The sequence below is a fragment of the Narcine bancroftii genome, chromosome 1 (assembly GCF_036971445.1).
Source record: "Narcine bancroftii isolate sNarBan1 chromosome 1, sNarBan1.hap1, whole genome shotgun sequence".
Taxonomy (NCBI): domain Eukaryota; kingdom Metazoa; phylum Chordata; class Chondrichthyes; order Torpediniformes; family Narcinidae; genus Narcine; species Narcine bancroftii.
This window is the reverse complement of record NC_091469.1, coordinates 214,393,966-214,410,143: the sequence shown is the minus strand read 5'-3', so window position 1 is coordinate 214,410,143 and position 16,178 is coordinate 214,393,966. Positions and strand designations below refer to the sequence as shown.

The following is a 16,178-nucleotide window of genomic DNA, read 5'->3' as shown; positions in this document are numbered from 1 at the left end:
ATCCATAAAATGTCACATTTTTCAATCGTCTTTGCACTCATTTTCCAAAATGCCTTCAAATGTTAAATATAGAAGTTATTGAATCACTGCAAAACCTCTGTAAATATTCAAAGAACATTTTTTACTTATTTTACTTTGAAGAAACAGACTCACTCAAAAATGAATTCTTCAGTCCAAACAGGATTCTGGCCTTCCCTGGCATGAGTTTTTGCTACTTGAATAGTGTTTAAGTAGATGTTACAGTAAGGGTGTGTAAAATATTTCACTGGTAGTTTATGAGCTTCTTCCACATACAAAACCAGACTATTGACCTTTAGGGAAAAATAATGCATCTATTAAATTAAAGGTGATTTTTAAATTACAACACAAGCAAAATTTAAATATATGCAATCGATTCTATTTAATAAATAATTATGAGTGGCACAGTAATGCTCCATGTAATGTTGCTGTACCACAGATCAGCTTTCCAGATTCGATCCTATCTGTGAGGACTCCACACAGATTTTCCTCCAGTGGTCCAGTTTTCCTCCCACGTGGATGTGCAGGTTGATGATGGCAATTGTGAATTACCCATTCGGACGGTTGGTATTCAGAGGGTTGGAAGAGATATGATGGATTTAAGAGAGCACAGGGAATGTACAAAGACAGGATTGATGAGATCCAAAACAGATTTAATGGGTTGAATATTATAAAGAAATGAAATATGAAAATATAAACTAAGTCACATGATATGACAAACAAACTTGAAAAATTATCACAAGCATACTAAATGCCTTTTTCATCATCCTATTCACCAGAGTTGCTACTTTCAGGGAACCATTCCCAGGTCTCTCTGACAACATTCTCCAATGCGTCACACTTGCCAGTTAAATTCCATTTGCCACTCCTCAGCTCACCTTCCCACTGAACTAGATCATGTGGTAAGCTTAAATATCCTTTCATACTATTCACTACATTGCTAATTTCTGAAAATGTACTGATTATGCTAACTACATCACCATCCAAATTAATCCAACATAGATGACAAAGAATATTGGATCCAACATTGATTTCTGTGGCACAATACAGGCCTTCAATCTGAGTAACAATACTCCACTACCATCCTGTCTCAGTCTGTCAATCCAGTGTTGAATCCAATTGGTCAGTCACCTTGCATGCCAACATGGTCTAACTTTTCCCATTAACTTGACATGCTGAACTTTGCCAAAGGTGTTGCAAAGTCCACTGCATTTACCCTATCAATTCCCTTCATCACCTCTTCAGGAAACACTGAGATTTATGAGACATGATCTTCCATACATAAAACCACCTATCATCAGTACCTGCCTATCCAAATGCTGGTAATTGTTGTCTATCCGAACCCTCTCCAGCAATGTTCCATTTACCGACATCAGGCTCAAAGCCCTGCAGTCCTGGCTCATCCTAGATGTCCTTTTTAAATAATGGCACATTAGTCTCTCTCCAGTCTTCCAGCATTTCGCTCAAGGCCAAAGTTGACGTAAATATCTCAGCAAGGATCTCCACATTTTCTTCCACAGCTTTCCACAATGTCTAAGGATGCACTACATCAGGACTTGGGTAGCTATCCAAATTAATGCGCTGCATGGTCGGTAACATTACCTGCCTGGTACTTTGTACATGGTCCAGGAAATTGTAACTCATTTATTTAAATTTCTTGCCTTTCACGATTTTCATTTACAATATCACCCGCCTACAGTGGCTCCACACCAAGATGGCTCTTGAGTTTTATTGGGACCAATTCTCTTCTTACTCACCCTTTTAATAATCTTAAATAATCTCTTGAGATATGCTTCTCTCCTGCCTGCCAGATCCATTTCATGTCAATCTGTTTGCCAACTGATTTCCCTATTAAGCATACTTTTTCACCTCTTATACTCAATGAGAGATTCACCGGATTGTGTAAATCTGACATATACCACCTTTTTTCTGACCAGCCTTGTCCCAAAACCCAGCAGCAATAGATATGTACCAATACAAAGGGTTTCTTAAACAAAAGTTGTTTTTAATTAACCTTGAACATGAAAACAGTATCAAACTTTAACTTATCTCTATTGACTTACTTAACCCCACCTAATTCGAAGCACAGGTGTGTGTAATGTGTGTTTAAGTTTAGTAAAGTTCTTTGGTTCACAGTCCAATCTCAGTGGTTGCAGGCAATTCTTGTACTGTGCACAGAAGTTAGCATTAATAAAGTTCACCAGCTTTAGTGCTTAACAGGTAAATGGCTATCACTCAGGAGGGTTCTTGTTGGTTTTTGAGGAGAGAGTTTTCTCGTTCCAGGACAGCCACTCCAGTGCCTTGCTGACGAAACTTGCCCCCTTCATGGTTCTCCAGATGATAACCTCTTTTTTTCAGGTCACCACAGAGTTCCTTTCTGTTTCTCCTATTCCAAGGGAAACACCAGAAAGCCAGTCCTCTTCTTTGACCAATCAGTCTTCCAAAGCTTGCTAGCTTGTCCCTCTGGAACCAAAGTCTGTCTCTCCTCTCTCTCACTCTGAGAGCAAAGCTTTTCTGCCTCTGCCTGCAAAGATCACGTGCTCTTCCAAACAGCAAACTGTTTTCCAGACAAACTGCCACTTTATGTTGCTACTTTGTTGCCTTTTGCAAAATAGCAGTCCAACATTGAAATCTCTGAGCACTCTGCAAAACTCCTCCAAAAATTCTGTTTTAAATTGTTTGTGTGCGACCTGCTCTAACAAATCTTTCCCAATTTATCTCTCAAACACCTCCATATACTCTGTCACAATACACCTTGCCCCATTTAAAGCCCAAACTTGTAGAACTGTTTTATTTTTCTCCAAAACTACTTTAAAGCTTATTGTCACTAGTGAAATGATAGTGATCATGTTTGCATGGCAACTAGCAATGCATTACTGTTTGACTAGACTTGGCTGCCAGCAGGGAGCTGACAAACAGAATGCAAGAGCTGTAATGGACACTTGCAGCCTCATGTTCTGTTTACATCAACTTTAAAGTAAAGAACCTTTTCCTTCATCCATGCGTTATCTAAGAACTCACACATACAAATATAAGATTAAACAATTAGTGTCATAATGTTCCCCACTAACACTTTGGTCACTTGCTCCATCTATTTCCCTAATAAAATCCAGTGCTGTGCCCTCTCTAGTTTGGTCCTCAATATATAATGATTTAAGAAACTCCAGCAGGTGTTAACGGATAACATTTGAAATCCTCAATCTATTTGTAAATTAATAAAATTGATCCAAGTTTCCTCCTATCCACTACCGTGTCCAATCTACTGCCCATTGTTCCCAAATTATCAGTTAAACAAGAATATCTGCTTATGCTGGGGTTGAATGCAAAAGTGCTGGAGAAATTCAGCAGGTCATGCAGCATCTGTTGGAAGTAAAATGCAACAAACTTTTCTGGTCTAAGTCCTTCGTCAGGAATCACCCAAGTACCAAACTTTCATTTCAACTAATAGATTCCACTTTAATCTTTTCAATTTTTTTTTAAATTAAATTTACAGGACAACAACAGGCCCATCCAAACCAGGGTCCTGTGTGCTCAAATACACCAATTGACCTACAAAGCCCATATCTTTGGAAGTGGAAGGAAACCAGAGCACCTGAAAAACTCACGCAGACATGGGGAGATTGTTCAACTCCTTATCGACAGCACAGGATTTGAACTGGCTCAATGACACTGTACATCATTATGCTAACTACTACACTAACTGTTCATTTATAATTTCCCAACTCTACTGCATATTTTGATTAAAAAATGCATTATTGCATTTGTTATGTACCAAAACTGAAATAGATAATTATCCTTATTTAATTTTAGTCTCTCTCTCCCTTTTCTATTCTGCCCATTTATCTCAATAGTCATTATTCTCTGCTTTTGGTATTCCTTGATTTGTGAGTGACCTTGACGTACAGTAAGAAAAAAGATATAGCAGGAAAGGAAGAGAAATTCATCCTGGTACAGTTCTTGCATCTATGAAATGGCAATAACATCAATAGATCTGGCATCAGAGCATCTCACAATATATCAACAAGAAATAGTAATTGTTGCTGAAGGTGGAGGATTAAAAAAAACTCATAAGGACCACACAATCTCAATCAGTTCAAACAAGTTTTTAGACAAAAAGCATTGGAATTTCAGACATTAAGTTCTTTTTTTTTTTAAAAAGAGACATATTTTATCAATTTCTCCAGAAGTAACTGTTAAATTACTGAAATTATTCATTTTAATTTCTGTATGATTCTTCCCTCTGTAGTTCTACTGTCCAGGCAAACTATTATTACTTGTGCATCTAAAAGGGGACACTTTAAAGTATATAATCACACCCAAACTATTCTAATAAGACTATTAGAATACTAATAGTCTAATACTAATAGACTAATAAGACTATAAAGCAAATTGTAGTTATTTGCAATGTCCTATGTGTTACAAATTTATTTTTTGTGAGGCATAATTTACAACAAAGTGAATAATTTGTTCCTTTTACCTGTCGAAGACGTTTACTGGAAGGTGGTACCAGAGGTTTCTTCAAGTTATTGCAAAATGCCTGCAAGCATTTCATCCAGTCCTACAATAAAAATATTGGGGAAAAAAACTTACTTATCTCTGGCATTATTCAAAAGACAAGAACTAAATAGCTATATTTCTAATCTTATTGTTAATTTAAGTTTATTATTGGTTGGTGTAGCTGATGATCCTTGTTCAAAGTGTAACAAAGCTCATCCAGGAGGAACTAAGGCATAATGAAATCACTCTGAACAGAATCAATAAAGCACAACAGTTTAGCAGCTTTGTGTATCAACAGCTTCATGTAAAACTGAGTCTGAGCATGTCTCTGGACAGCGGAAAATAAGCTTGAAGCAGGATATTGATTTACTTTTCAGTTAAAAACTTCCAGACAGAACACAAAATTTAGTTTGAATGAAAAGTCCAGTTTTGTAGTCTTGGCTCTGATCCAGGGCTTTTACCGGGCATAACAATTGTGATATTAATTTGAGTCTAAATTTTCTTCCTAATTTTTGCCCCTTTCAAATAAAATGAGCAGAATTTACAGATTTCTGGTCCTGCCCCCCCACCTCCCAAAATAGACAAACTTTGTGTTGATATTTACCATTGAAAGAGGATTGAGCTTGTGTCAAAAGATAACTAAAAATGGGTGAGAAATCCCATAGTCAAATATAAACTAAATGCAAAAAAAATCAAGATCTTTTATTATCATGTCATAAAACAGGTGTAATATTACATGAAACTGACTTTAGTCTGCCATAAACGCAGAAAAAGATTTGCCATCAGCAGAAATTGCCTGGCGCCTCTAAGTCAGAAAACGAGAAGCAAAAAAAGAAATCCCCCAGAGTCACTGAGTGTCCATGGATTCAAATCCAGTACTCCCGCAGCCACACAGTCTTCAGTTCAAACCATCAGCAACCTGAGCTCCACATCGAAACCTCTGACACTATCAGGAAGCCCTCAGAGCCCTCGGCAGCCTCCGGCTCCAATTCTTTCCAGTCTCCAGCAGTCTGCGCCCTGGTGTGAGTCCTTTGACCACAGCCGCCTGTAGCCCGCAAGGGTTTCTTGCCTTGAGTCGCCATCTATGTGTTCTTTAGCTGCAGAGCCTTGCACTGGGGGGTGGGGTGGTCTCCCATATTCTGCTACCCTGTACCTGTTTTCTGTTTCCCTGGTGTCTGCAACCCATCATTGCTATTGCTGAACACAGGTGCTACCATCTTGGACCCAGATACCGCAGACACAGAATTTTAAAATAAAGCACAGTCAGCTCCTTTAACAGCTGCTTAAACACAATGCTGGGGAAACTCAGCAGGTCAAACAGTGTCCTTTATATAGTAAAGGTAAAAATACATAACTAATGTTTCAGGCTTGAGCCCTTCATCAAGGAATGGAAAAATATCCGATCAAAAGAGTAGGGGGAAGTTGTGGTCGCAAAGGCAGGAGGTAATAGGTGAGGGGAGGGAGGGGATATCAGCAAGCAAAGAGAGGAGTGATGGCTAGATGTATAGAGCAGGAAGGAGGGGAGGGGAAAGGAAGGGAGGAGGGGGAGGACAAAGGGGATGGAGAGAGGAGAGAAGGTTAGCAGAAACCAGAAAAGTTGATGTTCATGCTATCTGGCTGGAGAATCAGGTGTTGTTCCTCCAATTTACGTGTGGTCTTGGTGGGACAGTATACAAGGCCATGGATAGGCATGTAAGTGTGACACAGAACTGAAATGCTTGGCTACTGGGAGGTTTTTGTCACTGATACGGACGGAGTGAAAGTGTTCAGTGAAGTGATCTCCCAATCTGCACCCAGTCTCTCCTATGTGGAAAAGGCCCCTTTGTAGCCTTCACTACATCGGAGAGACTGAGCGCAGATTGAGATATCCCTCTGTGGCCTTCTCACCTCCCCTTGCTCACTGCTGTCACCTCCCTCCCTTCTCCACATATTACCTCCTGCCTTTGTGACCACACCTCTCTCCCCCCCCCCCCCAACTATTCTTTTGTTTGGATGACTGCTGAATTTTTTTCCATACCTTGATGAAGGGCTCAGGCCCAAAATGTCACTTACGTATTTTTACCTTTGCTGCATAAAAGACACTGTTTGACCTGCTTTGTTTCCCCAGCAATGAACCATGGTGTCTATAGATTTATGTGTTTTACTACAGGCTGTTTAAAGCCTGTATGGAGTTGACGGTAGTTGGACTAGGTCGTAGAACCCTGCAAAGGAGCCATTTGTCATCTCTCTGGGACTGCACCAGTGGCAGTGCTGCCTTGGCAGTATTCCCAGCTGCACAGCCATTTTTTTTTTTTAAAGCCATCATGTAAATAATAAAATGATGCAGGAGATGATTATAGACAAAGATGAAGGGCCATAAGATAATGACAGAGAAATAGGAGGCCCAATGCAAGAATTATTAGAGATTGGCAATAGGATGAATTGCAGGAGATGGTGTAGGTTCAGAATTCCAGGGATCCAGAACGCGGTTGCCAGGTGTGCAGAATTTACACCTCTCTCCACTACTTTGTAATTTTTAAAATATTCTGGTTTCCTCCTACATCTCAAAGGTGTGCTTGTGGCATTAACTCAGAAAGCATGATAGAATTTTTTCTACACATGGAGGGTAAAATAATTCAATCTAAAAACCAGTGTATTATACCCAAATATGGGAGATGACAAAGGGATGAGGGGACACTACAATAGAGTTGGGTAGTGTAGACTGGGAATACAAGTTAGATGGTGAAATGGTCATGGTACAGTGGAAGACATTCAAAGAGATTTTTCAGTACTCAGCAAAAGTATATTCTAGTTACCTGCAAAGATGGGAGAGTCAGCCTTGGATAACTAAGAAAACATAGCAAGATATTGAACCTAAAGCTCATGCCTACAAAGTCAGCGCAAGTAGTGGGAAACAAAGACTGGGAAAATTTTAAAAAGGAATAAAGAACACAGATAGTAAAAGCTTTTGTAATTATATAAAGAAGTGTGGCTAAAGTGAATGTAGGTCCCTTTGAGGATGCAAAGGGGGTGTGGGGGGATTAATGTTAGGAAATAGCCAAGGCATTGAATGACTCTTTTGTGTCGGTCGTCAGGACACTTCTGACATGCCAAAGCCAGATGTAATGGATTCAATTAGAGGCAAGGAGGTGGGTGGGGGGGAGCGTGGCCTGATGGCGAAGGAGGAAGAAGTGCAATTCCATATTCCCTCAGTTGAACTAAAAAATACCTGAATTTAAATACTTGGAAAAGTTTTTGTGGTGATATGTAATTACACCAATATGTCACCAGGGGTCATCCCAGTGACCTTGTATATAAAGCAGTCCAGGACAGCCACCCAAGCAACAAAGGACTCCAGCCCAGCTGAGTATTACCCCAGCCCCACCACAAGATGGCGCCGGGCTACCAATTTTTTTTCTTCATTATGTCGGGAGCGCTGCAGAATCACTGGAGTTCACAGTGGACCCAACGTGCGGCGCTGCTGCGGGTCCCAGCGGCGCGGAGATTCGGGGCAGCATGTTGGAAGATGTGCATGCACTGGCCCCTGTGTTGCTGGGCATGCACAGTGTGATGCGGGTCTGGGAGTTACTGAATAAGGTCTGGGCTGTCGGTGAGGGTCAACAGTGTTCTGAACAAATTGGGTCTGGACCTATAGGGATCCAGACCAGAAGCAAGGTTAAATCAAAGGCTGAATTAAAAGAATTGGAAGAAACGTTGATTGTTGTTGAAAAGAAACAAGGTAAGCCTCAAGGAGAGGACACTAACTTTGAAGCTGTTTTTACTGATTTGGAAACAATGGCACATCAAAAGGCCAATATGTCAACGCAAATATCTACTCAGATGGAACATGGATTTATGAATATAACTGAAAAAATGAATAATATTTCTGATTGTTTCTTCTAAAAAGGACATTTTTGCTGTTAAAGGAGATGTCAATAAATGTTTAAATTTGGTGGACACAGTTCAAGATAATTTAAAGAAAATGGAAGGTGTCTATCAAGTTTGTAAGGACCAAGTGGAATGTAATAAACAGAAAATAGAGAAAGTGGAATATTCTTTCGTTGGATGGGAGATTCAGAAGAAAGATCTATTGAAGAAGATAGACTTTGGAAAATCAAAGTCGTCAGAATAATGTTAAAATAGTGGGAATTCCTGAAGGAATCGAGGGTTCAGATTCAATAAAAAATTAAAATGGATTCCTGAGGCATTGCGATTGGAGTTTTGTTCCAGAAGGTTTGGAGTTGGGTAGGATTCATAGGCCTTTAAGGAGTAAACCGTATCCAGGTCAACCACTAGGAGCTGTTTTGATTCACTGCCTAAAATATCAAGATAGAGAAACTATTTTCAGAGTAGCAGCTCAGAATGCACGTAGATATCAATCCCCGATGATGGTACAGGGAAATAAGGTTTTTTTCTATCCAGATCTGAGTCAATAAATTATTAGGAGATGTAAAGAGTTTAATTCTGCTAAAGAGGTGCTTTGGAGAAAGGGTTATAAATTTTCTTTTAGATATCCTGCAGTATTAAAAAAAATTTATGGTAATTTTCAATCACAATTTTTTGAGAATAATTATGATGCTTTAATCTTTGCTAATTCTCTGCCTGATAGGGCTGTTGAATAGGGCACTCTTCACCTAAGAGGAGGATATCTGAGAAGAAGAATGGAAACGGGAATGGGAATCTCTCAAAGAGTTTGATTGATATTGATGAACCGGAGCAAGTTTTGGGATTAAAATGAATGGGGCTGTGAGCTGATTTAGACATTATTTTATGAGTCCGATTGGGGGAAGGGAGGTCGCTGAGGCTTTCTGAAGTCGTCTGCCACCTGTGGGGGGGGGGGGATTTCTTTCTGTCCACACCCAGCTAAGGGGGGAGTTACTACTTGGTAGTGCTGTTTTGTTTGGTGATCATTTATCAAGGGAAGCTTTAAGATTAAATCTTTTTTTGAATTATTAGAAGAGATAGAAAGAAAGAGAGGCTTTTAAGGGGAGTTTTAAGGGTTTTTTTTGTAGTTAGTAGAGGGTTAGAAAGTTAAGGTTTTTTTTGTATTTGTTGGTTGAGTTTTACTTTGATAATAATGTCTAATATAAACTTTGCAATGTTTAATGTTCAGGGTTTAAATAATTTGATTAAGAGAAAACGTGTCTTAGCTTGTATAAAAAAGATGAAAGTTGATATTGCTTTTTTGCAAGAGACTCATTTAACCGAAAAAGAACATTTGAAATTGAAGAGGGACTGGGTTGGACATGTATTTTCATCTTCCTTTAATTCAAAAGCAATAGGAATGGCAATTTTGATTCATAAGAAAATACCACTTGAACTTGTTTCTTTGTCGGAATCAGTTGGTCGTATTTTAATGATTAATTGTAAATTGTTTACTGAGCCATGGTCTTTATTAAATGTGTATGCACCTAATGTCGATGGTGAACAGCTTGTGTCTGAAGCTTTCTTAACTTTAAGTCAAGCTAAGGAGAATATTTTGATTGGGGAGACTTCAATTGTGTCATAGACATATTATTGGATAAATTTCCGAAAGTTGTGAAAAAATCGAAAGCAGCAGTTCAATTGGTTTCCTTGATGAAAGATCTGAATTTGATATAGATCTGGAGAAGATTAAATCCTACTGAGAAAGATTTTTCATTCTATTCTTCATGTCATGATTAATTTTCTAGGATTTATTTTTTTTTAGCATCAGCACATTTTCAAGCACGTTTTATTCAAGCTGAATATAAGAGTAGGATAATTTCTGACCATTCTTTGCTGTTTATTTCCTGTGTGGGGCCAGAAGTTAATCAATCAATTTTTCGTTGGAGGTTTAATATAATATTATTGAAAAAACTGGAATTTGTAAAATTTATTAAGAATCAAATTGCTATTTATTTAGATTTAAATAAGAATACAGTCAGGAGTAATTTTATTGTATCGGATGCTTTAAAGGCATTTTTACGTGGTCAAATCATTAATTATGCATCAAAGGACAAGAAGAAATTCTGGTAGAGACTCAGTTGTGTGAAAAACATATAGCAGAGTTGGAAAAGGAATTTCAGAGATATTCTACAGAAGATAATAAGGATTTTTTTGGACAAAATTGAAGTTAAAATATAATATATTGCAAACTGACCAATTTGAACATTTGATTCAAAGATCTAAGCAATGTTATTACGAGTTATGGGACAGAGCACATAAAGTTTTGGCATGGCAATTGAAAAATGAACAAGATTCAAGGATTATTAATGCTGTGAGGAAGGACAATTCAGTTACTTTTAAACCCCAGGAAATTAATGACCAATTTTTGTCATTTTACCAGAAATTATATGCTTCTGAGTGAGCATGAGATGATGGTTCCATTAAAGCGTGCTTGTCAGTTAAGTTTACCAATATTAAAGGAGGAGGATGTGAGAAAGTTGGATTCTCCTTTTACAGATTTAAAAATAACGGATGTTATTCAACAAATGCCTAATGGGAAATCACCAGGAGATGATGGGTTCACTGCTGAATTTTATAAAGTTTTTTATGATAATCTGTCCTCTGTATTCATGGATGTTCTTAATCAGGTAACTCAGGAACAAGCTTTACCCGACTCATGTTTGAGTGGAATAATAAGTTATACCAAAAAAAAGACAGAGACCCTTTGAAGGTTTCTTCTTATCAACTAATTTCTTTATTAAATGTGGATTATAAAATAGCGAAATTATTAGCAAATAGATTAGCAAAGTATTTACCACAATTAGTACATTCTGACCAGGCTGGTTTTATTAAAGATAGATATGCTTCTGATAATATTCTTAGAGTGGTTTCATTGATCAATGCTTCACGTCAGCAACTCAACCTATCAATGGCAGTATTATTAGATGCTGAAAAAGCTTTTGATAGGGTCGAATGGAATTTTAAAAAAGTTTTGGAGAAATATAAATTTGGACCCTTATTTATTGGTTGGGTGAAAGCATTATATAATAATCTTGTAGCAAGGGTGGCAACAAATGGTCAAACTTCTTCCTTTTTTAATTTAACGTGTTCAACTGGTCAAGATTGTCCTTTGTCGCCAGCCCTATTTGTGTCGGTCATTGAACCGTTAGCTCAGGTTATCAGGCAGAATGAGAATATTACAGGTATAAGGATTGGACAGGATGAATATAAGATTAATTTATTTGCTGATGATGTTTTGATATATTTAACTAATCCGGATCAATCTTTAATTTATTTGCAAAATTGTTTAGAATTATATGATAAATTATCTGGATATAAAGTGAATTGGGATAAAAGTGAAATACTACCAATTTCTGAAGGAAATTACAATCAATCTAGACCAAATCTTTTACTTTCCACTCACATACTACTAAGTATTCCCTATGCCATAAGTGTTCTGTGATTAGTAAAGGATTGCTTAAGGTGGGATGTGGGTGGAAAGAAAAAGTTTGAAAACCACTGTTTTAATCATTCCAAATTGATTTGTTATGTGCATGGTTTCATAACTCTTAATGGAAATGGGCCAATGACAATTTTTCTCAAGCAAAATATTTCAGTAATAATTGGGTCTAGAGGAGTGATTCTCAACCTTCCCTTCCTACTCACATACTACCTTAAGCAATCCCTTACTAATCACAGAACACTTATAGCATAGGGAATAGTTAAAGTGGTATGTGAGTGGAAAGTAAAAGGTTGGGAACTACTGATCTAGACAAATTAGTAAATTTCGATGGACTGATAAAATTAAGTACTTAGGGATAATGATTGATGTAAATTTTCAATTATTATATAATTTAAATTATGTACCATTAATGAGAAAGATTAAAGCAGATTTGATTAAATCGAAAGATTTACTTTAACTTTAATAGGTCGAGTAAATTGTATAAAGATGAATATATTTTTCCGTGAATTCAATATTTGTTTCCATCGATTCCTTGTTCTCTTCCGAAATCCCTTTTTCAAGATTTAAATAAAGTAGTTTGAGAATTTTTATGGAAAGGAAAATTAGCAAGAGTAGTGATGCATAAATTGACCTGGCAGTATGCTTTGGGAGGTTTGCAATTACCTAATTTTTAAAATTATTATGAAGCAGCTATGTTAGATATTCAAAACCTCCTAGTTGGGCTAGGGTGGAATTGGCTGTGATACTGGAATCTTGCCCCCATCAGTTTGTATTTAAATGGAATACTGTCTTACTACAGAAATATAGGGTACCAATTTTGAAACATTTATTAGAAATTTGGACTAAAAGGAATTTATTAATATGATCAAAAGGTAGTTTATCAGTTCAAACCACAATATATCAAAATAAATTGATTCCTTTTTCATTGAATAATAGTTGTAGAAGATTGGTGGATTAAAGAAATAAAAAGATTGCAGGATTGTTTTGAGGAAGGTAAATTTTTATCATTTAAACAACAAAGAGAAATTTGGGATTTTAGAGAATTCTCTGTTTATTATAAAATTAGGGCATTAGTGAAAGATCATTTTGGAAGAGAAATGAAAATTTCTAAGTTAACTAAATTTGAATTTATGGTTTCATATTTTTCAGATAAAGGTTTTATATCAGAAATGTATGCATTATTATAAGATACAATGATTTAAAAAATTAGATACATCGAGAATTAAATGGGAGCATGATTTAAGTTGTGAAATTAGTCAGGTGGATTGGGAAAATATGTGTTATGATGGGTTGACTAAATTAATTAATGTAAGATATAGTATGGTTAATTATAATTTTTTGCATCAGTTATATTTAACCCCTGAAAAATTGAAAAAAATATGGATTTAGTAATTCAGATCTGTGTTTTAGGTGTGGATTATGTGTTGGAACATTTCTACATTCTGTTTGGTTTTGTGATAAAGTTCATCCTTTCTGGTTTAAAATTAGGAATTTTCTTCAAACATTGTTTAAAATTCAATTTCCTTTAGATCCAAAATTTTTTTTGTTAGGCTATTTTACTCCATTAGCGGACATGGGGTTGGATAAGTTTATTTTGGTAAATTGACAGTTGCTCGTAAATGTATTGCTATGTCTTGGAAAAATGAAGTGGAGTTAAATGTAATTCGATGGCATAATGAGTTGAAGTTGCGTATTTATATGGAGAAAATAACATTTAATTTACATAATAATTATGATTATTTTGTTAAGATGTGGACACCTTATATGAAGAATATGAATTTAGTAATATTGTAAATTACTGAATGTTTTTGTTCATTTTTAATGCTTCCCTTTAGGGATCTGTTGTGGGAGGGGGGAGGGGATGGGTTTGTTTTACTGTTTTATTATTAGGCTACTTATTCTGTAAAAGTCTGTTTATTTTTATTGAAAAAAATATTAAATAAAGGTTTTTAAAAATGAAAGGCAAGGACCTTGTCATCCCTTGAGAAGAAGTGCTGAGCAAATTAGCAGGACTATAGACAGACAAGTTCCATGATCCTGATGGAATGAAATGGTGGATGTAATAGGAGATAATTTACCAAAATAATCTGGACAGTTGGGAGGTGCTGCCAGATTGGAAGAGAGTGAATGACATGCCACAGTTTTTAAAAGATGCAGTCACAAGGCAGTTAACTAACCGACCAGCTATCTTTTTAAAAAATATTTTATTTATAATTCTTCTTTGGCTTGGCTTCGCGGACGAAGATTTATGGAGGGGTAAATGTCCACGTCAGCTGCAGGCTCGTTTGTGGCTGACAAGTCCGATGCGGGACAGGCAGACACGGTTGCAGCGGTTGCAGGGGAAAATTGGTTGGTTGGAGTTGGGTGTTGGGTTTTTCCTCCTTTGTCTTTTGTCAGTGAGGTGGGCTACATAGATATAGTTTTCATATATCAAGATATTATATAAAGGAAATAATTAAATACATGTTAAATTTATATATAGAAAGAAAAAAGGAAAAGAAAAAAAAAACTAAAACACCCTTCCACCCCCACATCCTTCCCAAAACCCGCTTATCTACCCAAAAAAACTAAAAGCTCAAAAATGATAGAGGATCTGTCACCAAAAATGCCATTAGTTAATCCTCTTATAACTTTCTCTAAAGATAATCCATTTTTAAATATATGGTATCATAAAGGAATTTGTAAAATAGGGGACGGTTATGAGAGTGGTCATTTGATGACATTTAGTCAATTGAGAGCTAGATATGATATTCCTCATCATACTCTTTTTTTTATTATTTTCATTTGAAAATCTATGAGAAATAAATTAAGACCAGAAATGATATTAATGAATAGCACTGATTTAGAAAAAAATGGTTACTGATGGAATTGTTAAGAAATGTATTTCATTAGTATATATGGAATTACAGGAGAAAATGTCTAAATTAGATTTATTTAGGTCAAAGGAAAGATGGGAACATGATTAAAATATATCAATAGATCAAGAGATATAGCAAAATTTGTGTAAAGATATTATGATTAATACAATTAATGTAAGATTTAGGTTGCTCCAATATAATTTTTTTATATCAATTATATTTTAGCCTCAAAAATTGAAAAAATAGGAATCAGATATTTCAGATCAATGTAGATGTGGTGGTGAAGTCTCGTTCAAAAGTCAAACTATTTTGGATTTCTATCATTTTTTTTTGCAACAAGTGACTGTTTTTCTCTTAAATCCTGAATTATTTTTGATAGGAAATTTTGAAAATATAATTCCTAATTAGATTTATCAGACTCTCAATTAAAATTTGTCAAATTAGCTCTGGTAACAGCAAGAAAAATGTATTGCTGTTACTTGGAAATCTGATGTTTATTTAACATTAGGAAGGTGGCAAACAGAAATTCAAAGATGTACTCCATTAGAAAAAAAATACGTACAATTTGAGAGGCAAATATTCTTTTTTTATTTTACAGACTTGGAGCCCTTATGCTCAATATTAGGATTAAATTTTTAAATAATTCCTTTGACTCCTCCGATTTCATTAAGTTTTCCTTTAATGAACTATGTTTTTTTTTGTGAAAATGTTGTTATGTGAGATCTTACAGTGTTTCCAAGAGCAATCCAATTTAATATGCATTCAATATTGTTTTAGTATATTAGTGACCAGCTATCTTATGCTCGAAGCTAACATTAAGGTTAAATAGGAAAACATCTAGATAGAAATGGTTCTACCGTGCAGATGCATCATGGATTCAGAAAGGGCAGGTCCTGTTTGAAAAATTTAGTGAGATTCTTGAGGATTTAATGACCACAGTGGATAGATGGGCACAGGTGAATAATTACTATTTAAATAGTGAAAGATTGCAGCGTACTGTCATGCAAAGGGACTAGGGATTTTTGTCTGTGAATTGCAAAAGGTAGGTTTAAAAGTGAAACAGGTAATTAAGAAGGCAAACATTGGCCTTCATTGATTGAGGGATTGAACTTAAGAGGAGGGAGGTCGTGCTGCAACTGTACAGTGGACTGGCAACACCAAAAAGATAATGGTTTTAGAGGTGGTGCAGAGGAGGTTCACCAGAGAGAGACAAGATGACTGGGACTACACTTGCTAGTATTCAGAATAATGAGAGGGGATTTGAAAGAAACACACAAAATTATGAAAGGTATACATAAGATAGAGGCAGGAAAATTGTTTCTACAGGTATGCAAGATTAAACAAGGGTCATGACCTCCAGATTTGGGGGAGTAGATTGAGGAAGCAGATAAGGGGAAACTGTATTTCCCTGCAGAGAGCAGTGAATCTGTGGAATTCTCTGCCCAAGGAAGCAGAAG

General features: G+C 36.3%; 1 protein-coding gene across 7 annotated transcripts in view; it reads right to left on the bottom strand.

The window, feature by feature from the left end:
• The window catches only part of rasa1a (RAS p21 protein activator (GTPase activating protein) 1a), a 232,161-nt gene that overhangs the window by 57,204 nt on the left and 158,779 nt on the right, over positions 1 to 16,178 (bottom strand). For all 7 annotated transcript variants that reach the window (XM_069890456.1, XM_069890428.1, XM_069890408.1 and 4 more), the window contains 2 exons: positions 4,496 to 4,576; positions 154 to 311 (listed from right to left, as the gene is read on the bottom strand). In XM_069890456.1, the coding sequence (XP_069746557.1) occupies positions 154 to 311; positions 4,496 to 4,576 (239 nt within the window). The remainder of the gene's footprint in view (positions 1 to 153; positions 312 to 4,495; positions 4,577 to 16,178) is intronic.